Below are 25,627 nucleotides of genomic sequence, written 5' to 3'. Positions count from 1 at the left end.
GAGATGGGGCTTCACCATATTGGCCAGGCTGCTCTTGAGCTCCTGACCTCGTGATCTGCCTGCCTCGGCCTCCCAAAGTGCTGGGATTCCAGCCATAAGTCCTTATTTCTAACAGAGTTCTGAGTTGCAAGGTCTCACATCAGCTTGTGCCGTGCTCCTTTTAAGGACTTGGCCAATGTACTTTGTGCTGTAAATATAGGCCACCAGAAGTTCAAGGATTTTTATAGAAACCCCATTTGTCTTGTTCACCCTAAGATCTAGCAGTGTTTTATTCAGAGAAAGAATCCAAGCAACTGCTGGATAAACTGACACAAGCTATTTAGCTTCTTAGCTCTGGCCAGAGGACCAGGAAACTACAGTGCAGAACAGGAAGCAGAGGAAGGTGAACCTGCTTCCTTAAAGACCAAGAGCTCAGACCATAACTCTGGAACACAGCCTTGTGGTTCTGATAAGGAGTTAGAGCTGTTAGGATGAAAGAGCGTACTATTTCTTGGAATCTGCTAATCACTGCCCCTTGGCTTTTGTATCTAACACTGGGGATCCTTATTTCCCAGGCAGATTTAGGGGCCCCACTACATTTCTACTAAGGTAATTTTTTTCCCCCAGATCTTTCTCTCACATTAAACTAGGGCTCCCTCAGGGCAAGGACTGTCTTGACTCCTTATTCTCCTGGTTACTAACTGGTCTCTAGGAAGAAGGTTTACAACATACCTGCTCTGTCTTCATGTGGAACTCTTTGAGCTCATCCTCTGTGAGAGGAAGGCAATTCTCATCGTTTTCAGGATATTCCTGCCAACCCATAGCTTTCAATAACCTGGTGGACGCAGGACAGGTAAAGAGAATACGACATCATTAAGCCTAAGTGAACAGCCCACCACTTTTCACAGAAAACATTTCTGCCCAGGGGCAATGGATGTTAAACAAGGAATTTTGTTTTCCTCTCTGTGGGACAAGCTTTAATTGTGGCTACTTGGGTGCTGTAAATAAATGGAGGCTCTTCACAGTTGAGAGAGGAAGAGCTACAGAAGAGACAGTAGAAGCAAAACCAAGACAGTGTAAGGAAGAAAGAGAGCACTTGCAGTCTGGTTTTTTTTTTTTTTTTTTTTTTTGGGACGGAGCCTCACTCTGTCACCTAGGCTGGAGTGCAGTGGTGAAATCTCAGCTCACTGCAACATCCGCCTCCCGGGTTCAAGCCATTCTCCTGTCCCAGCCTCCCTAGTAGCTGGGATTACAGGCGCACACTACCATGCCCAGCTACTTTTTGTATTTTTAGTAGAGACAGGGTTTCACCATGCTGGCCAGGCTGGTCTCGAACTCTTGACCTCAAGTGATCCACCCACCTCGGCCTCCCAAAGTGCTGGGATTACAGGCATGAGCCACTGCGCCCGGCCTGAAGTTAAAAATATTAAAGTATTGGAAAGTAGACTGTGGAAAAGATGGCTGAGTTTGAGAGAAAATGCTTGATGAGCAACAGGCCAACCTGGGGCATACACAGAGAACAAGTTATGATTGGGTCACTTCTCTCTGCATGTGGGACTCTATCTGAGATATCTTCTCCAGTATGTTCAAGGTCCTTAAAGGTCAGACACTGCATGCCCTGTGATGTCCTCCTCACTTACCTGTGCTCTGCTTCTAGAGAGTGTGAGAGAACTTCCCCTTCTTCCACTACAGGGAGGGCAAGACCATTTTGATGACAGCCTTCCTCCCCATTTTCCTTTGGTTCAGGTGTGCTGTTGTCCTCCAACTGCAATAAGGAAAAGGAAGGACACACTTGGTTTAAGGTTCCTTTGTAGTAATATAAGCAACCTATGAAATCAAGGACTCACAACCCAGGAAAGTGTTTTTCAAAAGACAGCCTCAGCCCATAGATTTTTTCCCCATTTACAAATGAGGACCTGCTGTATCAACAAACTGATTCTAAAGTTTTAATGAAAAGGCAAAGATCCAGAACAGCCAACACAATACTGAAGAATAAAACCAGAGTATTGATATTACCTGACATCAAGACTTACCACAAAAGCTAGAGTAATTAAAACAGTATGGTAACAATGCTCATAAGAGGTGTGGGGGGAAAAGTGTGGTGCTGGCAGAAGATGACACAAATAGTCCAATGGGACAGAATAGCCCACAAATAGACAACTGATCTTTGACAAAGGAAATACAATGGAGAAAAGATAGTCTTTTCAACAAATGATGAGGGAACAATTGGACAGCCACATTAAAAAAAAAAAAAATCAATCTAAACAAAGACCTTATAGCCGTCACAAAAATAAACTCAAAATGGGTCACAGACCTAAATGTAAAACACAAAACTATAAAACTCCTATAAGGATAATATACAAGAAAACTTAGATGACCTTGGGTATGACATTTATTTATTTATTTACTTACTTATTTGTGGAGATCAAGTCTCACTCTGTTGCTCAGGCTGGAGTGCAGTGGCGCGATCTCGGCTCACTGCAACCCCCGCCTCCATGTTCAAGTCATTCTCATGCCTCAGCCTGGCATGTAGCTGTGACTACAGGTACATGCTACCATGCCCAGCTAATTTTTCTGTTTTTAGTAGGAACGGGGTTTCGCCAGGTTGGCCAGGCTGGTCTCGAACTCCTGACTTCAGGTGATCCGCCCACCTCAGCCAACCAAAGTGTTGGGATTATAGGTTTGAGCCACCGTGCCTGGCCTACAATTAATTAGGCTGGATTTCATTAAAATAAAAAAAATTTTTGCTTTGCAAAACACTCTGTCAAGAGAATTAAAAGACAGTGCAGTTGCTCACACCTGTAATCCTAGCACTTTCGGAGGCCAAAGGTGGGAGGCCTGCTTGAGTCCAGGAGTTTAACACCAGCCTGAGCAACATAGCAAGAAGCTATCTCTGTAACAAATAAAATATTAGCCAGGCATGGTGGCACAAGCCTATAGTCTCAGCTACTCGGGGAGCTGAGGCTGGGGGATAGCTTGAGGAGGGGAGATCGAGGCTGCAGTGAGCTGTGATCATTAATGCCACTGCATTCAGCCTGGGCAACAGAGTGAGACACTGTCTCAAAAACAAATATGGCTGGCTGGGCATGGCAGTTCACGCCTGTAATCCCAGCATTTTGGGAGGTGGAGGTGGGTGGATCACCTGAGGTCTGGAATCCAAGACCAGCCTGACCAACATGGTGAAACCTCATCTCTACTACATACAAAAAAAATTCCAGAAAATAGTATACTCTTTCATCCTCACAGCTCTAATTCCTTATCAGAACCACAAGGCTATGTTCCAGAGTTATGGTCTGAGCTCTTCGTCTTTAAGGAAGCAGGTTCGCCTTCCTCTGCTTCCTGTTCTGCACTGTAGTTTCCTGGTCCTCTGGCCAGAGCTAAGAAGCTAAGTAACTTGTGTCATATGGTGGCACATGCCTGTAATCCCAGCTACTTGGGAGGCTGAGGCAGGAGAACTGCTTGAACCTGTAAGGTGGTGGTTGCATTAAGCCGAGATTGCTCCATTGCACTCCAGCCTGGGCAACAGAGTAAAACTCCATCTCAAAAAATAAAATAATACAAATAAATAAATAAATAAATGAATATGGCCACATGTGGTGGCTTATGCCTTTAATCCTAGCACTCTGGGAGGCTGAGACGGGCAGAACACTTGAGGCCAGGAGTTCAAGACCAGCCTGACCAACATGACGAAACTCCATCTCTACTAAGAATACAAAAATTAGCTGGGCGTGGTGACGGGTGCCTGTAATCCCAGCTACTCGGGAAGCTGAGGCAGGAGAATCGCTTGAACCCGGGAGGCGGAGGTTGCAGTGAGCCTAGATCGTGCCACTGCACTCCAGTCTGGGTGATAAGAGCGAGACTCTGTCTCAAAATAAATAAATAAGAAAGAATGAAGAGTCAAATCACAGACTTGGAGAAACCGTAGTCAAAGACACATCTAATAAAAGGACTATTAACTAAGATATACAAAGAACTCTAAGAACTCTTAAAACTTAGCAATAAGAAAACAGATAACCTCATTAAAAAATGGGTAAGGGACCTGAACAAACACATCAACAAAGAAGATATATAGATGAATGCTCCACATCATATGTCATCATGGAAGTGCAAATTAAAACTACACACCTATCAGGAGGGCCAAAATCCAGAACACTGATAATATCGAATACTGGTGAGGATGTGTAACAACAGGAATTCTCATTTATTGCTGGTGGGAATGCAAAATGGCACAACCACTTTGGAAGACAGTTTGGTGGTTTCCTGACAAACCAAACATGCTCTTACCATATGATCCAGCAACTGCACTCCTTGGTATTTACCCAAAGGAGCTGAACTTATGCCAACACAAAAACCTGCACATGGATGTTTACTGCAGTTTTATTCATAGTTGCCAACACTTGGAAGCAACCAAGATGTACTTCAATAGGTGAGTGATTACTAAAATAAACCCGAATTTAAAATTTTTGCTGAAAAAAGGATTAAACTCACTTTACTATGTGGTCTAGAAGGCAGTTACATCTACAGATAGTATCTCTGTACATTTAAAAATCTTGCCACATCTTTATCCTTTAAGAAGAAGAAATCACATATGTATCAAAGGAAAATTCCTAGGCTACCCCAGAAAAGGCAGATGCTCTTACATCTTCCAGCTTGTCACAGTCTCTGTTCTCTGAGAAGTCTCCATTCCGGTCATCCTTCAGAGTTTTCAGGAACTCACTCTTCCTGTCGGTGGTTCGGCGGGTCAACTTGGTCAGACGAGAGGAGCTGATCTCAATTGGAGGGGTGGTGCTGGAGGGACTCTGGGCAAATACCACAAATAGGTTGCTCCTGACAGCAAAGAGCAAGAACTGGGGTTCTCTTCTACTAAGGGCTGACTTCAAGAATCTGGTAGCCTATTTATCACTCTGTCTTAAACCAAACAATCCTTTTATTTAAGCAGTTCAAACTTTAGTTTTGCAGGGTTTATACAGTTAAGAGCAGCTGGCTTACATGGCACCTCTTTGATCTTTCTACAGACATCAGCAGAATGCCAGTCTAACATAGGATGACCTTGGTCCACCACAGAGCATCTACCCCATTTAGCCACTGCCCACTTTTGGATGCTAACAGAAAACATCAATAAAGAAACTATTCTCAGCTAAATATACCTACAAAACAAAGTGTCACAGCTATACATATTACACTTGTTATCTAAGTGAACGGGAAATGGCAATTTCAGAAAAGACTGTCCTGCTTTATCCTCACTCACCTCTTTGGGAGAACTCAGAGCTGCACCACTAGCCAGTACCACTGGTTTGGTAACAGAGATTGGACTGGTAAAAGCAGACTCCCGGCTAGAGGAAAGGGATCCTGACTTGTGCTCCATCCTATTAGCTTTCCATGCATTAGGCTACACAGGATGAAAGAACAAGTCAGTCAGAACAAGCACACAAACAGAAGCTCAGCTTATAAAATCATAAAGCAAAGAGTGAAATGTTACATGAGAACATAAGTTTCCAGGGCTTACCTGTCTTAACATGTTTGGGAAGTATGCAACCTCTTTCGGAGGTTAGGCACGTCAAGGAAAATGGTAGATGGGATACAGAAGAGCCATCGGACATTAATAGTGACTTCCCAAAAAGAGGGCTCTAGTTCAATAGTTCAATGAGTTTGGGAGGTGCCAGCGTGAAAAAATTTCTACAAGGTTCTTCACTGTGCAATTTCTCAAAGCACTTAACTGCACATAAGAATTTGAGAGGGAGTTATACAGCATTTTCCAAATTTATTGAATCCCAAAACGTTTTTTTAGTAGTGTTTGTTAACTTTGGATGTAATCCTGATAGCCCACAAAGTGCATCACAAAATTGCTGCTTTCCAGGAACTCTGATGGCAACAGGCTAGTTCCAGGCCAGTGTGGCTATTATAAATGGTTGAACAATCCTGATTTATTTAGTCTGGAGGCCCGTCTACTCAACTCTGCAGGGTCTGGGCCCATTCTGTCACTCTGGCCATAACCCCAACTTTGATGGAAAGCTGGAATACTGAGTTACCACACTGTCTGTCCAAGGAGACCAAGGAATATGTGGCTATTTTTCCAGAATTAAACACTTAGAACGGAGGACCTCCAGGACAAAGGGGCCTGAGTGAAATGGATTCCCTTCCTGGTTGCTTTCTTGATTGATGGGTAGTAAAAGAAGATACAATAATAGCTTTAGGAACGGAATTAACTTTACCATCTACCATGTACCAGGTGATGGTCAGACTGTTTTATTTAATTCTTAAAGCAATCAGGAATAATAATTGTTATGCTGACTTTTAATAGAGAATGACACTGACAATAAGAAAGTTCCACAATTTGTTCAAGGTTATTCAGCTAGTAAATGAAACCACCTTTCCACTATCCCAAAATGCCTCCACAAAGAACAAGCAAGCAGGTAAGAGAAACGATGACCCAACCAGAATGAAGATTAATTTTTTTCTTGCATTGATAAAAATCTAAAGATGGTTGCTTGTGTCAGGTTAACTCTCAAAGATGATTTGTGGCTTCCCCTGAGTTGTAGGGTTACCAGATGTCCTGTCTTTAAAACACTGTCACTTCAGAGCACAGAAACACTTGGGTTTCTGCCACAGTAGTACAAAAGATTTACTCTGTTACATAAAACAGAATATCTACGTCTCTGCCAATTTTATTTCAACTTAATTTTCAGTAACTTAAACCCTATAGGATAGCTAGACTACCCCCTGGAAAAATCATTATGCCCTACATCTGTTTTTATTAGATGATTATATATGTAAAAGTCCATTAAAGTGAATTGTATAACCAGTTTTTTGTTATTGTTGTTTTTAAATGTTCTCTCCTTTTCCTCTAAATTCCGAATCAACCCTAGCTTGCTCCACTTCAAAATCTTCTTCTACTGGACTAAAAATTCTAAAATCACTGGGCTCAAACTTTCTCCCATCTCCTCTGCTGTTTGCCCCTCAAATTCAAAGGAACTTCCTCCTCCCTTTCTAGCATTTATTTGTTCTCTTTCCTTTTGGGTTTATCAAATATGCTAACCCACCTTATTGAAATCAGGAGAAAAAGGCCAGACTTATTTTCCCTCAATCTTATATATCACCTTCTTATTGCCAAACTTCTGAGTAAGTCAGTATACAGTATCTTTCACTCGCTGATTAACTGCTTACTGCTTAGTTCCCTGCAATACTCACCTCTATCCCCAATTTTAGTAAAACTCTTTCATAAATAACCAAAACTTTCATCCTTATATTACAAAGGCCAGCTCTAAAACACCTGTCTTCTTTGAGAAATGCGATATTGCTCATTATGAATATTTTCTGAACCTGTCCCTTCTTGATTTCCTGATGCTTCACTCTCTCAGTTCTCTCTTTACCTCTTGAATTCCCTTCTTTTCAATGGATGTAGGTATACTAGCATTCCAGACTCAGTACTCTTCTTCTGTAATCTGTTGAACTAGGTGAACTTCATTACAAAAAGCAATTACTTATAACTGTTTCAGTTTAAAATGTTAAAATTGTGTAGACAATATGTAAAATTGCATCTCTACCTACTTTAACTTCTCTCCTATTCTTTTTAGTCAGGCCTCCATCAAGTCTGACTTCCCCATCCACTTTCACATACCAGCCATACTGAACCAATATGGTTCCTTTACTCCAAACATACCATACTCTGCATCCATTTTCTGGGTAACAACAGGTCCCCTCTGCTGAGAACGCCCTACCTACTTGCTTTCTAATGAACTACTGTACTACTGTTTTTAAACGTCCACTTACTGAGTAATTAGGATGTTTCAAAAACTATATTCCAAGTACTTGCTCCAATTTACTGTCAAGAAGAGTTAAGCAAAATCTAATAACTTGCTTAAGATCACAACCCTAGAAAGTGTCACAAAGATTTCAACTTAGTTAAGTTTGAGTCAAAAGACTAAATTCTCAACTTCCTCTTCTAGTCTTCATCCTTCAAGACAGGAGGCATTCTGGAACAGTAGAAAGAGCCCTGGTTTTGAAGTCAGACCTGGGTTAAAAGCCTGACTCTATCACTTATTAGCTATGTAACCCCACAGTATGTAATTCTCTATATCCCAGGATTAAAAGAGTAAATGCTTTAATATGTGTAAAAGGCCTAACCAAGCAACATAGTAAGATGTCAACAAATGGCAGTTCTCTTTATCATGTATTTGAATCCCAGTTATCCATAAAGACTTTGATGACCCTCCCCAGGTAGAGAAATACCACTTTTTTTTTTTTAATAACTGTTTCTTCACTAGACAGTAAACTCTTTGGGGATTACAGGCCAAGTATTATTTTGTCTCTCTAGTGACACAGTGTTTACTACTCAGATACTCAATAATTATTGCTAATGTTTAGATAAAATGAATGGATGGATAAATCAACATCTGCTTATTAGTTATCTTACCTCTTCCTCCCTCTAACATCTCATATCCTAGGTACCCAGAACCACAATCACATTTCCTGAAACCTGACCTTCCATATCTACCCCAATTTCCCAGGGAAGAATGTCTTCTGTTTTCTTTTGCTGCCTAATTTGCCTCCCACTATCTGCTATTACCACCTCCCTTCTCTGCCAACTGTCACCATTCCTCTTCAAGCTTCAAGAGCAGCCTTTATATTAGTTTTCCAATCTTCATTCTACCCCTGACTCACAACAGGGCTAAAGTGATCTTAAGTTTTGTATCATAATTTTTATCCTTGTGAAAATTTTTTTACCTTTTATGAGACCCTTGAGGACACAATGACATTTTCTTACTCATTTTTATATTTTCTGTAGTCCTGCAGAATGCTTGCAGACATCTTAAAGTAACACTTAAGAAAGTCTTTATAAACTCGCAAGAAATGGGACAAACATAAGGTGTGCTGGCAGGTTGGTAACAATAGCTACCATTTATTGGCACTTATTATATGCCAGTTTTAGGTATTTCATAAAATTTTCTCATTTACTCCTCACAAAAAAAAGGGGGTATTGTTATGTCTATTTTATAGAAGAAGAAACTGAGACTGGGAAGTGAAGAAACTTGCTCAAGGTTGTAAGATGAAGAAGGTGTAAGGTGGAATCTGTCTATTCCATAGCCCGGCAGTTAACTTCCATGCTCGGCTGTTTCTTTGTAATAGTTGCTCTCTTCACTTGAATTCACATTCTTTCCCTTCTACATCAGAGGAAAATAAACCCTAAGTATCCTAAACCCTTTTCAAAGATAATTGTACTTGTCAGTTAGTTTTACTCCCACATATTTCTTCTTGGCCCATGGTCCTTTAATGATCTCTTCTCTTCCAAGTACAGTCCAAGTTGCTTCCAGTGGCTTCTTCCAACAGACTTCCTCATCCATTCACTTATCTTTTCCACCACCTATATTCTATCCAGTTCCTTTTACTGTCAAGGTTAAAAGGTGCCACTACCTCCACATATTTCCAAAAGCCCTTGAAATACTGTTTCAGCCCTACTTTATTCCCTAAAAACATCAACTCAAAAGTCTCCTAAAATAATCACTAAGGCTTTTTTTCAGTTATTTTCCTCAACTTGTTACCCCTGTTGCTATTGCAAACTCACCCACTTGTATTTCTGTGATAGTTTACCATTTTTTTTCTGAACTACAGTTTCTCAGTACTATCCCATTCTTTACTCCTCTTCTTCTATCCTCTTCTCTTCTTCCATCCTCTTCTCTTGTTTATCTAATCTACCTTGAAAACTCCAATCATTATCACTAGAATAATAATTCCCAGTGAATTTATTCAGAGGCAGGGCACGGTGGCTCACGTCTGTAATCCTAGCACTTTGTGAGGTCAAGGCGGGAGGATGGCTTGAGCTCAGAAGTTTGAGACCAGCCTGGGCAATATAGTGAGACCCCAATCACTATTTTAAATAAATAGATGAAAGAAAAGAAAGAAAATTATTCACAGAGAGGATGGCATACGCCAGAAGAATAATTTCTTCCTGGGTAAGAGAAAAAAGGGGCAATAAGATGCAAAAGATGGATTAGAGTTTGGCTATGAGAAACTTCACAGGCCTCTGCTTAGTCTGCACACTGACTGTACGACTAGCAAACTATGACCCATGGGCCAAATCTTGCCCAAGGCATTTCTGTGTGATTCATGAGCTCTTACTTATTTTTACATTTTTAAAGAGCTGAAAAAAAAAAAAAAGGCAACGTGTAACAAAAATCATATATATCAAGCAAAGCCTAAAATATTTATTATCTGGCCCTTCATAGAAAGAAATTACCAATCCCTGCCATACACTGTTTGGAGCCACTGAAGGAATTCAGGAAGGAATGTGATATATTCAACTGTTTTGGAATGATCATTCTGGCAGTTCTGTAGGACATAGAGACATGAGAAAGTAGAAAGGTATACTAGAATAGTAAATGTGAGATGACAAAGTCCTCAACAAGGACAGCATAGAGAGAATAACAGGGACTTTGTAATTCCTTGGCTGAGGAGAATGACTAAGGAGGAAGAGAAGAGAAGTAGCCAAGGCAGTCAAGCTAAGTGATTAGGATGTTGTTGCTATTACAGAAAACCACAGGGGCCAGGTGTGGTGGCTCACGCCCATAATCTCAGCACTCTGGGAGGCTGAGGCAGGAGGATTCCTTGAGGCCAGGAGACAGAGACCAGCCTGGGCAACAAAATGAGATTCTGTCTCTACAAAAAATAATTAAAAAAAAAAAATAGCTGGGCATGGCCAGGCGCAGTGGCTCACGCCTGTAATCCCAGCACTTTGGGAGGCTGGGGCGGGCGGATCATGAGGTCAGGAGATTGAGACCATCCTGGCTAACACGGTGAAACCCCGTCTCTACTAAAAATACAAAAAAAAAATGAGCCGGGTGTGGTGGCGGGTGCCTGTAGTCCCAGCTACTCGGGAGGCTGAGGAAGAATAGCATGAACCCAGGAGGTGGAGCTTGCAGTGAGCTGAGATCGTGCCACTGCACTCCAACCTGGGTGACAGAGCAAGACTCCATCTCAAAAACAAAACAAAACAAAACAAAAAATAAAATAAATAAAAAAAATAGCCAGGCATAATGGCATGCCCCTGTAGTTCCAGCTACTTGGGAGGCTGAGGTCACACTGAGCCATGAATGTGCCACTGCACTCCAGCCTGAGTGACAGAGTGAGACCTTGTCTCAAAAGAAAAAGAAAAAAAAAAGCAAAGAAAGCTGTATACATATAACAGGTACTGAATGAATATCTGGTGACTGATTTGGCAAGAAAAAACAAATTTATTAATTTTTTCCTGATTTATTCCCAAACCGCTCTTGTATAAGGTTCTTGCCCTGATTCTAAATCATACCTTGGAAGGAGGTGGTACAGGCTTAGGAACCAGGTTCTTATAGACACTTGGAACCACGGATGACAATTTGTTCCCATTTGCATGGTGAGATCCTGGTGAGGTGAATGCAGCAGAGAAGGCAGCAGCAGGATCCTCTTTGGAAACTTTTTTGATAACTAGCATCTTGGAGGGTTGCTTGGCACTAGGTGGGTTTTCTGTGAAGTACAATAGTGGAGAGACAACAGAATGTCAAACCTGTTGTGTAACATGAAGCATAGTTTATACAAAGGCCTTAGTCAACAAAACAGCTGACAGTTGAGACAGAGGGATTAAACATTCCCTGGTATGCACTTAATAGATAGTCTCAAAAGTGAGACTACTCAGGAACTGTACCAAAAAATGCAGCATATGAGGAACTGGATACTAAATTTATAAATCAGCCAGAAAGTCCAAAGATGTTAGCAGTCCTTCAGGGGCACAATATGTCTGATGGACAGTGTGATCAGTCAAGCACGAACCAAACAAGAATAAATCCAGGGGCCAGACACTGTGGCTCATGCCTGTAATCCCAGCACTTGGAAGTGCTGAGGTGGGCAGATCACTTGAGTCCAGGGGTTCAAGACCAGCCTGGGCTGGCAAACCCTGTGGCAAATCCCTATCTTTACAAAAAATACAAACATTAGCCAGGCATGGTGTCGCACACCTGTGGTCCCAGCTACTCAGGAGGCTGAGGTGGGAGAATCACTTGAGCCCAGGAGGTCGAGGCTGCAGCGAGCCATGATTGTGCCACTGCACTCCAGCATGGATGACGGAGTCAGACCCTAACTCAAAAAACAAAAACAAAACAAAACAAAAAAACACCTAAGAGTGGCAGCTCCTGTCAGCATGAGAAGAGAGAGAGATGAGGTAATCAGGGATTGGAGTCTGCCATGAAACCCTCTGATGAGGCAAACTGGAGGCAAACTGGAGCAAAAGTATACACCATTAGCAAAGAGGAGAAGGTACATCGATCAATCTTAATCCTACAATACTGGATTCTAAACCCATCATTTAGATATGTTAAAGACTTCCCATGTTCATGGCTATCAACGTGTCTAATGAAAAAACCAGGAGAGTCCAATTTGTAAATGCCAAAGATCCCAATGCCACAGATTAGGTTTGGTTTGAAATACAGATTCCTATCACACCACTGCACTCTAGCCTGGGCGACAGAGTGAGATTCTGTCTCAAAAAAACAAAAAAACAAAACAAAAAACCACAAACATATATATACACACACACATATACATACACTCACACGAATATTTAAACATACATATATATGAATGTTTAAGAATATATTGTTATGGGCTGGGCGCGGTGGCTCACGCCTGTAATCCCAGCACTTTGAGAGGCCGAGGCAGGCGGATGATGAGGTCAAGAGATCGAGACCATCGCGGCCAACATGGTGAAACCCCATCTCTACTAAATAACAAAAATTAGCTGGGCGTGGTGGCATGCACCTGTAATCCCAGCTACTTAGGAGGCTGAGGCAGGAGAATTGCTTGAATCCGGGAGGCTGAGGTTGCAGTGAGCTGAGATCGCGCCACCGCACTCCATCCAGCCTGGCAACAGTGAGACTCCAACTCAAAAAAAAAAAAAAAAAAAAGTAAGTGAATTAGCAATGTTAATGAAGTTACTTTTCATGAACTTTTTCTACTTAAAATCTGCTTCCATGTTGGCTACGGTGGCTCATGCCTGTAATCCCAGCACTTTGGGAGGCCAAGGCAGATGGATCACTTGAGGCCAGGAATTCAAGACAAGCCTGACCAACAAGGTAAAACCCTGTCTGGACTAAAAATACAAACATTATCCAGGCATGGTGTAGTCCCAGATAGGGAGGTGGAGGCTGCAGTGAGCTGAGACTGCGCCACTGCACTACAGCCTGGGCAACAGAATGAGACTGTCTCAAACAAACAGGCAAACAAACACCACCACCAAAACAACTGCTTCCAAATTCAGGGTTCTATAAGCTCTCAGTTGTCTGTATTTTGACTCCACTACCATGGTAACATTTCAGTGGTGTTTCGGGGTGGGGGGGGGGGGCAGAATAACCCGCTACAGTCAGATGTTAGTTACCATGGGCAAACGCATGAGATGAGAAACAAGAGATAAAAAGAGATAAGGAATCTTTGCTCCCCTCCCTGCTCAGAAAAAATTTTAAAGTTGTGCCTTTAAAATGGCAAAATCTACCTACCCCATACTCCAGAAGGTGTCCCAATAGGTCTGCATGGCTGATGCTGTTTGCCAGCTTCTGGATTCAAGGAAGGCTAGGAAAAAAGGGATATGAATGGTTGATACAGAAAGTTGATCATTTTGGCACTTTTCACAAAGTAGCCATCACCATGGAAACCTATCAAATAATTACGTATTTTACATATTAGCAATACTTACTAATTTGACACTGTATTCAGAATTGTAACAAACAGAAAATGTCAAAACACAAAATCAATAGGTATTATGTTAGTATTAGGTTCTCCTGAGTTTCATTTCCTTTGATATAAGGGATTTCATTTATTTTAAATAAACAGACTAAATGTGCAAATTCCCACTTTCCTATAGGATATGTATGCCAAATAAGGAGGCACTGAAAGACAGATGAACAAGAATGTGGATCATTTTCCTCAGATTAAAGGACAATGTGGTCACTGAAATGTAGAGTATTCACTGCATTTCTAAGACGGGTGTAGGGCAGGGGCAGACCATATGCCAAGGACTGCGCTAGAAATACAATAAAGAGCCCATATTTTCACACGGGTCACAGTTTTGCTATAAAAACTTGTAGACAAGTTAAGTACAATTAAAGGTTACAAGGACGATGAAAAAAATTCATATTAGGGAAGAAGGAGTACTCAGGAAGAAACATCAATTCTGCTTGAAAGAGAAGTGCTATCAGAAAAGGTTTTGCTACAGGTGATTTAAGAATCCTTAAAGATGAATTCTAAAGCTGGAAAATTGGTAATTCCAGGAACAGAAAGCATTAAAAAGAACAGAATATTCAGGTCTGCAAATAGTTCAGCATGAGTACTGCTAGGGAAGGAGGGGACCCTTCTGTGGGGAAAGAGGTATCTGGCAAAGTAGGCAAGAGCCAGCTTGTGGAGGATTTCTTAGGGGAGATTAAGTTTTATTCCACAGGTAATGAGGATCCATCTTTCATGCAGTTAACACTATCTAATTATCAATTTACAACTGTCACTCTAGTAGCAGCTTGAAGGATGGATCTGATGTATTTAAACATCAACTAAGAGACCATTAGGAGATCAATTCCATAGTCCGGGAGGGTAATAAAGGCAACAGAAGTAGAGAATGAGATAAGGAAAAGGGCAGGGAAGAGTTAAGAGCAACAGACTAGACTTTATAACTAATCATATGACACTGCTGTCCTAGCCCAAACTTTACAATCTGGTAACAGGGTAGGAAAATGGCTTTTTTTTTTTTTTGAGACAGAGTGTCACTCTGTTGCCCAGGCTGGAGTACAGTGGCACAATCTTGGCTCACTGCAACCTCCACTTTCCAGGTTCAAGCAATTCTCCTGCCTCAGCTTCCTAACTGGGATTACAGGTGCGCACCACCACACCCGGCTAATTTTTGTATTTTTAGTAGAGACAGGGTTTCACCATGCTGGCCAGGCTGGTCTCGAACTGACCTCAAGTGATCCACTCACCTCGGCCTCCCAAAGTGCTGGGATTACAGGCATGAGCCACTGTGCCCAGCAGGAAAATGGCTTTTCAGCACAATTGCCTGTGAACATTATACAAACAACAAAAAGACACCCAGGCTCCACTACAGAGCTTCAGAATCAGAATCTCCAGGGGCAGGGCCTCTAGCAGGTATGTATTTTCCAAGCAATCAAGGTGAGAACCACTACAATAGGAGAACAAGCACAATGCAAATGAAACTACCAACTCTCTATATAAGTGGACAAATCAGTGACAGATTTTGAAGGACAGGTAAATACGTTCCTCTAGATGGAGCAGTAGAGGCAGGAGTACCAAGCCATAAAAGCTGTGGTTGTTTCCTTGTTTCATTTTAATAGGCATGTTGTACCCAGGGTTCTCAGAGACAATGCTCCTATTTATACAGTATCTTTGATCTCTTTCTACTGTTTCAAAAACATAGTTTTAAAACTTGTAAAATATAAACAGGAAAAATATAAAACAAATGAATAAGTTAATGGGTAAAAGTTCTTTTAAACACTACATGGTTTAAGTAACATAACATTACCAGACAAACCAGAAAGACATTACAAATCTCATAAGAAAAAAACCCCGAAAATACTCATACTTATGGTGATCACTGCATTTTTTTTTTTTTTACTATCCAATTGTGTCTCCCTTGACACTATAGTTTTCTTTCCAAAAACAATCTCAACTTTTAATCTACTAGTTTTTAGAAAATCTTAAGCCTCTTTTTATAAATTGGTAGTTGGTTCTAGAGGTTACAGAATCCTTAGTGGTTTTGTATTCTTCCATTAGGAGACACACACAAATAACATGTGGTTGTGCTTCTTTTAGTGATGTTGGCAGACACTGATGCTCATAGCCTAAAACTGTCAACTCAATACAAGATGCAAAAACAATGATCTAATTTTACAATTCTTTATAAAGTAGTATATTTCCATAAATAGGAACTTCCCCTATTTGGCGATTCAACAGTACAGTTAATATAGAAAAAATATGATACATGCTTGTTCCAAAGGTGAGGCAGGTATCATTGTGAATTCACAGATTTAAATCCAATTTGATGTGATTCAACCCTTGCCGTTATTATCATTAATTGATGCATAAAACTGTCCCATGCTTGGCCTGTGGAACCCTCTTCAATTTGGCTTCTAAATCCTTTTGCTACAACCCTAGTAGTTCTTTGATTACTTCTTTGTTATCTAGTTTGAAAAAATATTCCAAGCTCTTCTTTTAAGTATACTGTCTGGATAAACTATTTCAAGATCACAATCCAGGCAGTAGAGCCACTCATTGCTATGGGGTTGTTCATTGTTTTTATGTCTTTTCAGTGGACAGAACCACCTAGAAGTATGTATTTTTCACTCCAAAGCTAAAACACCTCATAACTTATTACTGATATTCCCAATTCAAACTGAGTACCCTTGTGGATTTTACGGAACATCTATTTTATGTTTTTATTTCCTTCTACAAGAATCCTGATTCTCAAGCATACAAAGGATAGAATATCATGTTTAATTGCTTTATCCCGTATTATGCACAAGTTTCAGAATGGCAAGGTCAGTATTTCACCAGTTACCAAAATGTTTTGTTTTTTTTGGACATGTTCTCCCCATCTTTCCACTTTAAAAAAGTTATACTATATCCAGATTGTGAGATCATATAACTATCACATGCTAACTCTCTTTTAACCCTCATTTTGTCTTAGCTCTACAATTAACCATACATTTAATATTTACCACCATTCCTTTTGTTATCTTTCTGGTTAGTCTGTCAGAAGCTTGTTCTTCAGTAGTTCTCAGGAAAAGTCTTGGGAACGATATTCCAAAGTTTTTTTTTTTTTTTTTTTGAGGCATTTTATTTGTAAATATGTATTGCATCCCTAGAAACAAAATCCAAGGATTTTCCCTCCTGTGTGTTTTCATCTTGCTTCCTCATGGTCCATGATACCAGCTAAGGCTGTCAATATGACGAAGTCAAATGGGTGGGACAGAAGCAGATTGTTCTGCCATTTTTCTAGATCTTTGAGTTGCAAATCAAAGCTGGGGCTCTACACTTGTTTAGCCTGCCTGTGAGGTTCACAATTTTCCCAGCTCTGTAATCATCAATGATTTCAAATTTGCCAATGTAACGATGCTTCATCATCACAGCTAGAAGTTGGACAATGACTTTGGAGCACGGCCTAATAAGAACCCGGCGTTTGCCTCTCTTTTCAGCATTGGTGATACTCTTGAGAGCATCAGGTAGGACGTTCACACGCACCATCGTGGCAGCGCTAAACAATGGCGGAAAGAGCAATATTCCAAGTACTTACACATTGCTGTTTGTCTGTGATCTTTATAACTGAACATTAGCTTGACAAAGCACAAAATCTTTGGCTCACATTTTCTTTATTGTAATTGTTACTCCATTTACTTGTTAAAAAGCTTTGCTGTCAGTCTATCTGGTTTTCTTTCTCTTAACAACTCAGTCTTTATGCCTGAATGGCCAAAGGATATCTTTCTTTTTTTGTTCAAGTCTAGTATTTTGTAAGAGTATGTCTTAGTCATCCTGGGTGTCCTTTGAATTTCTAGATTCAAATCTAAATGTATTTCAGAAAAATGTTCTTGAATTATACTTTTCAGTATTTTTTTTTTGAGACAGAGTCTCACTCTGTCCCCAGGCTGGAGTGCAGTGGCGCGATCTCAGCTCATTGCAAGCTCCACCTCCCGGGTTCATGCCATTCTCCTGCCTCACAGCCTCCCGAGTAGCTAGGACTACAGGCGCCCGCCACCATGCCTGGCTAATTTTTTGTATTTTTAGTAGAGACAGGGTTTCAACATGTTAGGATGGTCTCGATCTCCTGACCTCGTGATCTGCCCGCCTCAGCCTCCCAAACTGCTGGGATTACAGGTGTGAGCCACCGCGCCCGGCCACTTGTCAGTATTTAAGCTATTCCTTTATTTTGGTTTTCTTTCTGGGGGCGGGGGTGGGAAGATCCTATTATATATCTGTGTTAGATCTTTCTGTCAAACTTTTTTTTTTCCAGTTTTAATTTCTTATCTATGTATTTCTCCTTCATTTAAAAAATTTTCCTTCCCTGTCTTCTAATTCTTGAAAAATATTAGTTATTTATTCTCTTTATTCTTTCTTGTTTAGTCTTTATTTTTCTGAAATATTTTATTATTACTTCTTTTCAAGAGTTCTAGCCCCTTATTTTGAGTTTTCCCAGATGATTTTTTTTTTAAATCAACTTCTTAGGGTTTTTTTTTTTTTTTTCTTCTGAGACCGAGGTTCATACTCGTTGCCCAGGCCAGAGTGCAATGGCGCTATCTTGGCGCACTGCAACCTCTGCCTCCCGGGTTTACTTTCTTTAATGTCCTGGTTATCCTCTCCCTACCGCTTTTATCTGCACCTTTCCTTTCATCTCTACTGACTTGTCTCTCTGCAACTCAATCTGGATTATATTTCCAACAGTTTGTCCTCAGTGAGGGGCTTTGTTCTGGAAGGGTATAGTGGCTAGTTAGTATGAACAACGATAGAACCCTGTGCTGGTTACTGCTTCTTAGTTACAAAGTCATCCCTTCTGCCTGTTGAGCAAAAATGTGCCTGGACACTTTAAAATTTTTCCTTTGACAGCTGGCATGTTAACTTCTGCCAGTGGAGAACAATGGAGAGATTTTTACTTCCTGTTCCCGTGTGTTTTTCAGCGGGCTCCCACAGCACCCAGTTCCTCAAAGCCAGATTCTGACATACAAGTGATCTCAGAGACCAGCAGCTTCCCTCAGCACCCCATCTGAGTAGTTTTGTAGCAGAGTGACACCTCTCATGAAAAGCCTTTCAGTACGCTTCCCTAGAGAAGGACATCAGCAATCACTCTGCAATTCAGTGAGCCACAACTGAGCCCTTTCTAACCAGGTATGAATCTCAGCCCTGGGGTCGTGGTAGGGAAATGGGGGACTCATTGTTGGACACTCTATCTTAGCCCTAAGGGTAGTGGCTGCTCCTTGTATGTATGCATGTATGTCTGTATGTTTTTTTTTTTCTTTTTTTTTTTTTTGAGACAGGGTCTCACTCTGTCACCCAGGGTGAAGTGAAGTGGTGCCATCTGGGCTCACTGCAGCTACGACCTGCCAGACTCAAGCAATCCTCCCACCTCAGCCCCCTGAGTAGCTGGGACTACCAGGTACCCACCATATCCAGCTACTTTTTAAATTTTTTGTAGAGATGAAAGTTTCACCACGTTGCCCAGCTCTGGTCTCAAACTCCTGGACTCAAGCGATCATCCTGCCTCGACCTCCCAAAGTGCTGCAATCACAGGCATGAGCCACTGAACTGTGCCTATGTGCTATTTCTATTTTCTTTAAATATCTTTTTCCTTTGTACTAGTCAATGCTTCGTTACTCCAATCTTGCTATAGTTAATAATAATTCCTTGTATTAACTTTCTCTATTCAAACTACTGTGTGATTTGAACTCTTGACTGGTCCAGTCAGATCCTTCATACCTTATCCCAGAGCCCCTGTATTTACCCGTTATTCCATTACAGAAAACCACTCCCGATTAACTGCTGCTCTTCTCAAATATGCCCTACAAGCTTTCCAGAAAAACAGTTGGCTCTGCTAGCATTCTTTATGCTGTCAGGTGCTCTGCTGCTTCCCTTCAGTTCCCCCTGGACAAATGCTAATATTAACCAAGCCTCTTATATAGATTTTGGTGGTTTGTCCCTATCCCTTTATGGGTTTGTGGGGAAATATCATTTTGCTTTGACGTAGATGGCATCTGTAGATTTTTTGGTTCCTCAACTCTACTTGCTTTGTCTTATTTCTAACTTTACTTTAAAATAATTTCAGGGCCGAGCACGGTGGCTCACGCCTGTAATTGCAGCACTTTGGGAGGCTGAGGCAGGTGGATCACTTGAGGTCAGGAGTTCGAGACCAGCCTGACCAACATGGCGAAACCCCGCCTCTACTAAAAATACAAAAATTAGCTGGGCATAGGGGTGTGCATGCCTGTAATCCCAGCTACTTGGGAGGCTGAGGCAGGAGAATGGCTTGAACCCGGGAGGCGCAGGTTGCAGTGAGCCAAGATCGCGCCATTGCACTCCAGCCTGAGACACAGGAGTGAATCTCTGTCTCAAATAATTTTGTGCATGAAACAAAGTTTTCACTGCGACCTGTTGCATGAGATCAGGTATGGAATTTTCTACTTGTGGCGTGACATCCACACTCAAAAAGTTTTAGACTGCAGATGCTCAACCTGTATTAATATTTCACATTTGCTTCCCCATTCTCTTTCTCCTGAACCATTTGCAAGTTGCAGGACTCGGTGCCACTTACCCTTAAATATGTATTTCCTTAAAAGGATATCTTTTACATAATCAGAGTAATTATTAGCACTTATACATACTATTATCTAATCTACAACACTTATTCAAATTGTCCCACTGATGTTTTAGCAAAAGAAAATTTTTGCAAAATGGTTTTGCCTCACCCAGTAGTTATTTAATCTAGGTTTACATGTTGCTTTTAGTTGTCATATCTCTAGTTCTTTAATCTGGAGCTTTTTTTTTTTTTTTTTTTCATGGCCTTAACATTTTTGAAGACTACAGGCCAGTTATTTTGCAATTCTTTTGCAGAATCCTCAATTTGGGCTTGTCTGATGTCTCCTATGATTAGATCCAGGCTATGCATTTCTGGAAGGAATGTTATAGAGGTGATGGTGCATATTTCTCAGTGCCATCATATCAGGAGGTTTAAATCTATGTTTCACTACTGATAATTTTAATATTTTTTAATACTAAAATTTTCATACAGTAAAATGTACACATATAAAATATACTCAATTCTGAGTTTTTAAAATGCTAATACCTCCCCAACTTCTATGAAGATTATTAACACTTCCATCAACCAGAGAGTTCCCTTCATGCCCTTTCCCAGTTAATCCCCACTGTGCACAGGCAACCATAAAACCATTCTGATTTTCTTTCCCATCATAGATTATTTGGCTGTTCTGGAATTTCATATATAGTTTTTCTACAGAGTCCTTAGGATTTTCATTTCACCTGCAAACACAAAGTTTTATTTCCTCTTATTAAACTGTATACATTTCTTTTTCTTGCCTTATTGTACTTGTTAGGACCTCCAATACAATGATAGATACAAGTGATAAGAGTAAACATCTTAATATTGCTCCCAATATTAAAGGGAGCTCTGCTTCTACTGGAGAATTGGGGAAGACAAAAAAGCTGTAGCCAATACTGCTGGCATCCTCTCAGAGTCCCTTCTCTCCACCAATTTCTTACTCCTCAGGTTTCAAACACATCCAACTCTCCTAATCCTAGAAAACTCTACCCTCACACCTGGCTCTTTATTCTCCAAAGAGTAGTGTATCATTCATCACCAACTTACTCTCTAACCCTTACAACCACACTTGTCACTTTTGAAAGGCCATCCCAAACTGCCAGAGTCAAAGCTCTCTCCCATACTTAGTAACAGCTACCATTTAAAAATCTGTGTTCCTGTCTATATCATGTACTTCAAAAAAGCAAAAAACAAACAAAAACCTATCTGTCAAGGTCTGTGCTGAGTGGTTCACAAACATTCTCTAACAACTCAGGGACAATTAGGACTATTTAACTTGCCCAGGTTAACAATATAGGACTGTTAATTACATGAAACCAATACAATTTTAAAATAATTTTCTAATTATACATACGTATGGTATAGAAAAAAATAATATAGAAAATCTACTGCAAACAATCAGGTCCCAAAACATCTTCAATTTGTGATTTTTATCTACCTACTTTTTCTTGGTATACTTGTTCCTTCTTCAGCTAACCACTTCTCAGTCTCCCTTAATGCTACTCCACAGGTTCTGCTCTACACCTCCCTTCTTTCCAATGTATTACTCTCCTTGGGCGATTTTATTTATCCACAAACCTAAACTATTCTCTCTATTTTCACGTGCACTTCTCTAGACCTAACCCATCTCTTTGGCATCAAGAATTTGTTTTCTCCTCCAACCAATTCTGCTCCTTCTGCTTTCTCTCTTCAAGTTAATTACATATTACTCATCAAGTCACTTTGGATAGAAATCTTTAGGAAAATTTGCATTACCTTCTTTTTTATATACAGAAAGCTCAACAGTGTACATTTAACCCAATTGGTGGCAAGTTCTTTAGCCTTTGCCTTTTTGAGCTTGGCAATGCGAGTCACAGACTTGGGACCCAGGACACTGCCTCCCCAGTGATGGCAGATCTCATCGTATCTGTCATTGTAATTGATCCTGATGGCTTCCACTAGCTTAGCCAAAGCTCCTGTCTTCCAAGTTAACCTGTGTGAAGGCAACCAGTGGTGCAGGTCTTTCTGTGGACTAGACATCCCACTCTTGCCTTCCCCTTGATAATGCAGTAAGGGACCCCCATTTTACGACACAGGGCAGGTAGGAAGACAACCAGCTTGACTGGATCCATGTCATATGCAATCACCACTAGCTGAGTCTTCATGTTCTCCACCAAGGTGGTGACAGTGCTGACTCCTGCTTGAAAGACAGGTGGTCTCTTACTGGGGACATCCCCTTTGCTGGCAGCTTTCTTCTCAGCCTGGGCCAACAGCCTCTGCTTCTTTCTCTTGCTTTGTCTCTGATCTGTACTTGTGGGCCAGCTTAAGTAGCTGAGTAGCTGTTTGGCAGCGCAGGGCCTGGATGAACTGGTTAATCGCAGGAGGCACTTTCAGCTGCATATAGAGGATGGCTCTCTGCCGCTGCAACCTGATACAGCGGGGCCTTTTCACAAAGCAGGTGAGGTCTCTTTTGGGCTGGGTGTCCTGTCCAATGCCAAAATTCTTAGGCCTTTTCTTAAACAGGGGATTCACCACTTTCTTGGCCTCCTGCTCTGCTTCTTGACAACTGCAGGGGCCAGAGCCAACTTTTTCCCCTTGCCCTTCTTTCCTTTCGGCATCTTGGGTGGCGGGAGGAGAAGAAATCTTATTTTTGACTCTTCCTTCTCTAATTACAATACCTCAGTTCCAATCCTTTAAGTTTAGTCTCCAAAACAAGGTCTTTTACAAACTGAATTTCCATTAACAGAAAAATGGATAAATAAATCGAGTACATTCACACAATATAATATTTGCTATACAGTAGTAAAAAAGACCTAGAGCAAGGTTTGTCAGCCATGACACTACTGACATTTTAGCCTGGTTAATTCTGTTATGGGGTTGTTCAGTGCGTTTTAAGTGTTTAGCAACATCCCTGATCTCTACATATTAGATGATATTAACACTAACCCCAGTTGTGACAACAAAGATGTCTCCATATAATGCCAAATATCCCCCAGTGGGTAAACTTGTCCCTAGTCAAGAACCGCTAAGCTAGAGCCCCATGATTCAACACATGTAAACTTCAAACAATTTTACATAAATAAGAGAATTACAGTATGAATTATTCATATGAAGGTAAAAAAAGGCACAAATTGATAAAATAGAATGTTTGTATCATTCCCACTGGGAATGTCACAGGACTGACAATGAAGTTTCTAATCAAACTATGCTAATCAGTAGCATACTACCCAGTTTAAAAGGTACAATTATTTCTACTTTACTCCACACTATTTCTTGTCTGTTACAATCTTCTCTTTTTCTTATTGAAGTACATAAGAAATCAAAACTATTGGGGATTCAAATAAATTCGTCTTCTATATGCACAGTTGGCTATGGTTATAATATTAGATATACTCTATTTCATTTCAGATACAAATTATGTTAAAATCATTATGGGTTTATTTAATCATAGAATAAAAGTATTAAAGGAAAGTTGTTTTTTAATAAGAATATACTGTAATTGTTGCATTTTTTTTTTTTTAAGAGATGGAGTCTTCCTTCCACCTCTGCCTCCCAAGTAGCTGGGGCTATAGGTACACGCCACCCATGTCCACCAGCTCCGTTGCTAATGCTTTCATTGCTAGTTTGATATGAATTTCATCAAGTTCCTTAAGTGTAATGAGCAACATACATTATATTTTCAAATAATTAAAACTGGTCTTTCTTGGATTTGCTTGTAATACAAGTTTGTTGTATAAATAATAAAGATTACATTTGAAATTATAGTAATTTCTGGATTATTTGTTATCTAGAACATTCTGGACAAATATTCAATATGTAAGGGCAGTATAGACCTTCCTGAGGATAAAGTTTTGAAGAACAGTCACCTGGGAATAGGAATTCACATTAATATATAATTTAAAGCAAGGACCCCAGGTCACTTCCTAGACTTGAGGGTAGAGGAGCTAATGCCTAAATTTCACTCCTCTTTAGGTGACTCTATTAATTGATGAAATGGCTATAATGAAATGGCTATAATAGAAGTGACTGATCGATGTGCTACTTAAAAACAGCTAGAGGCTGGGTGTGGTGGCTGTCTGTAATCCTAGCACTTTGGGAGGCCGAGGTGGGAAGATCACTTGAGGTCAGGCATTTGAGACTGGCCTGGGCAACATAGTGATAGCTAGTCTCTATAAGAAACAAAAAAATTAGCTGGGCGTGGTGGCATGAATGCAGTGGTGCAAGCATAGCTCACTGCAGCCTCAAACTCCTGGGCTCAAGTAATCCTCCTGCCTCAGTCTCCCTAGCGGCTGGGACTGCAGACATATGCCATCATGCCCAGCTAATTTAAAAAATTTTTTTTTATAGAGACAAGGGTCTTGCTGTGCTGCCCAGGCTGGTCTCAAACTCCTGGCATCAAGCAATTCTCCTGGCTTGGTCTCTGAAAGTGCTGGGATTACAGGCATGAGCCACTATGCCTGGCCAACTTAAAGACACTGATTTGTTAAAATGATAATCTTTTCTTTTTTTTGAGATGGAGTCTCGCTCTACTGCCCAGACTGGAGTGTAATGGTGCAATCTCAGCCCACTGCAACCTCTGCCTCCTGGGTTCACGTGATTCTCCTGCCTCAGCCTCCCAAGTAGCTGGAATTACAGGCACTCACCACCAAGCCCAGCTAATTTTTGTGTTTTTAGTAGAGATAGGGTTTCACCATGTTGGTCAGGCTGATCTTGAACCCCTGCCCTCAGGTGATCCACCCGCCTTGGCTTCCCAAAGTGCTCAGATTACAGGCATGAGCCACCGAGCCCAGCCTGATAATCTTTTCTTAAATAAAATATATTTTAAAAATTTTAAAGGTACTCTGAAAATGCTACCTTTGATTTAAGAGGCCAAAAGGCATGTAATTTAACACACAATAACATCAAGTGTTACTGAAAGTATAGGCAACAGCTGAAATACTCCCAATTACATGTTCATGTCACAGTAATCTTATATGACAGAGAACAAAATCAAGAGAAAAAATGTTTTATCACAGTTGGAAAAAAAGACAATTTAACATGCAAGGTACATTTTAACATAATCATATTTGAGTAAACTTTATAAGACTTAAGAGAAATTAAATATTTTTCTAAATTCCAAAGACACAAAGATGAAAAATTTTCTACAAGTTACATAGGAGTTTTGGTCACCATTTTCAAACATTATCAACTTAACTTCTTTCCTCTAAAAACAATAAAAACCTCAACTTACAAATTCCTTTTTCTGTAATTTCTGAAATGTTCTCATTACTAACAGGGTCTCATATTTCAGACATTATTTGTTGGCTTCTAACCACACATCTAAAGATTCAT

General features: G+C 40.6%; 1 protein-coding gene and 1 pseudogene across 2 annotated transcripts in view; both read right to left on the bottom strand.

Moving 5' to 3' along the window:
- GPBP1L1 (GC-rich promoter binding protein 1 like 1) overlaps window positions 1-25,627 on the bottom strand; it is a 59,675-nt gene that overhangs the window by 1,362 nt on the left and 32,686 nt on the right. For both annotated transcript variants that reach the window (XM_054489973.1, XM_054489965.2), the window contains exons 6-11: window positions 13,494-13,566; window positions 11,279-11,472; window positions 5,228-5,368; window positions 4,620-4,778; window positions 1,620-1,744; window positions 712-814 (exon numbers count right to left, since the gene is read on the bottom strand). In XM_054489973.1, coding sequence (XP_054345948.1) covers window positions 712-814; window positions 1,620-1,744; window positions 4,620-4,778; window positions 5,228-5,368; window positions 11,279-11,472; window positions 13,494-13,566 — 795 coding nt within the window. The remainder of the gene's footprint in view (window positions 1-711; window positions 815-1,619; window positions 1,745-4,619; window positions 4,779-5,227; window positions 5,369-11,278; window positions 11,473-13,493; window positions 13,567-25,627) is intronic.
- On the bottom strand, window positions 13,574-25,627 carry LOC129037847 (small ribosomal subunit protein uS8-like; annotated as a pseudogene).

The sequence above is a fragment of the Pongo pygmaeus genome, chromosome 1, assembly GCF_028885625.2.
Source record: "Pongo pygmaeus isolate AG05252 chromosome 1, NHGRI_mPonPyg2-v2.0_pri, whole genome shotgun sequence".
NCBI lineage: Eukaryota > Metazoa > Chordata > Mammalia > Primates > Hominidae > Pongo > Pongo pygmaeus.
This window is presented reverse-complemented; position numbering and strand designations above follow the sequence as displayed.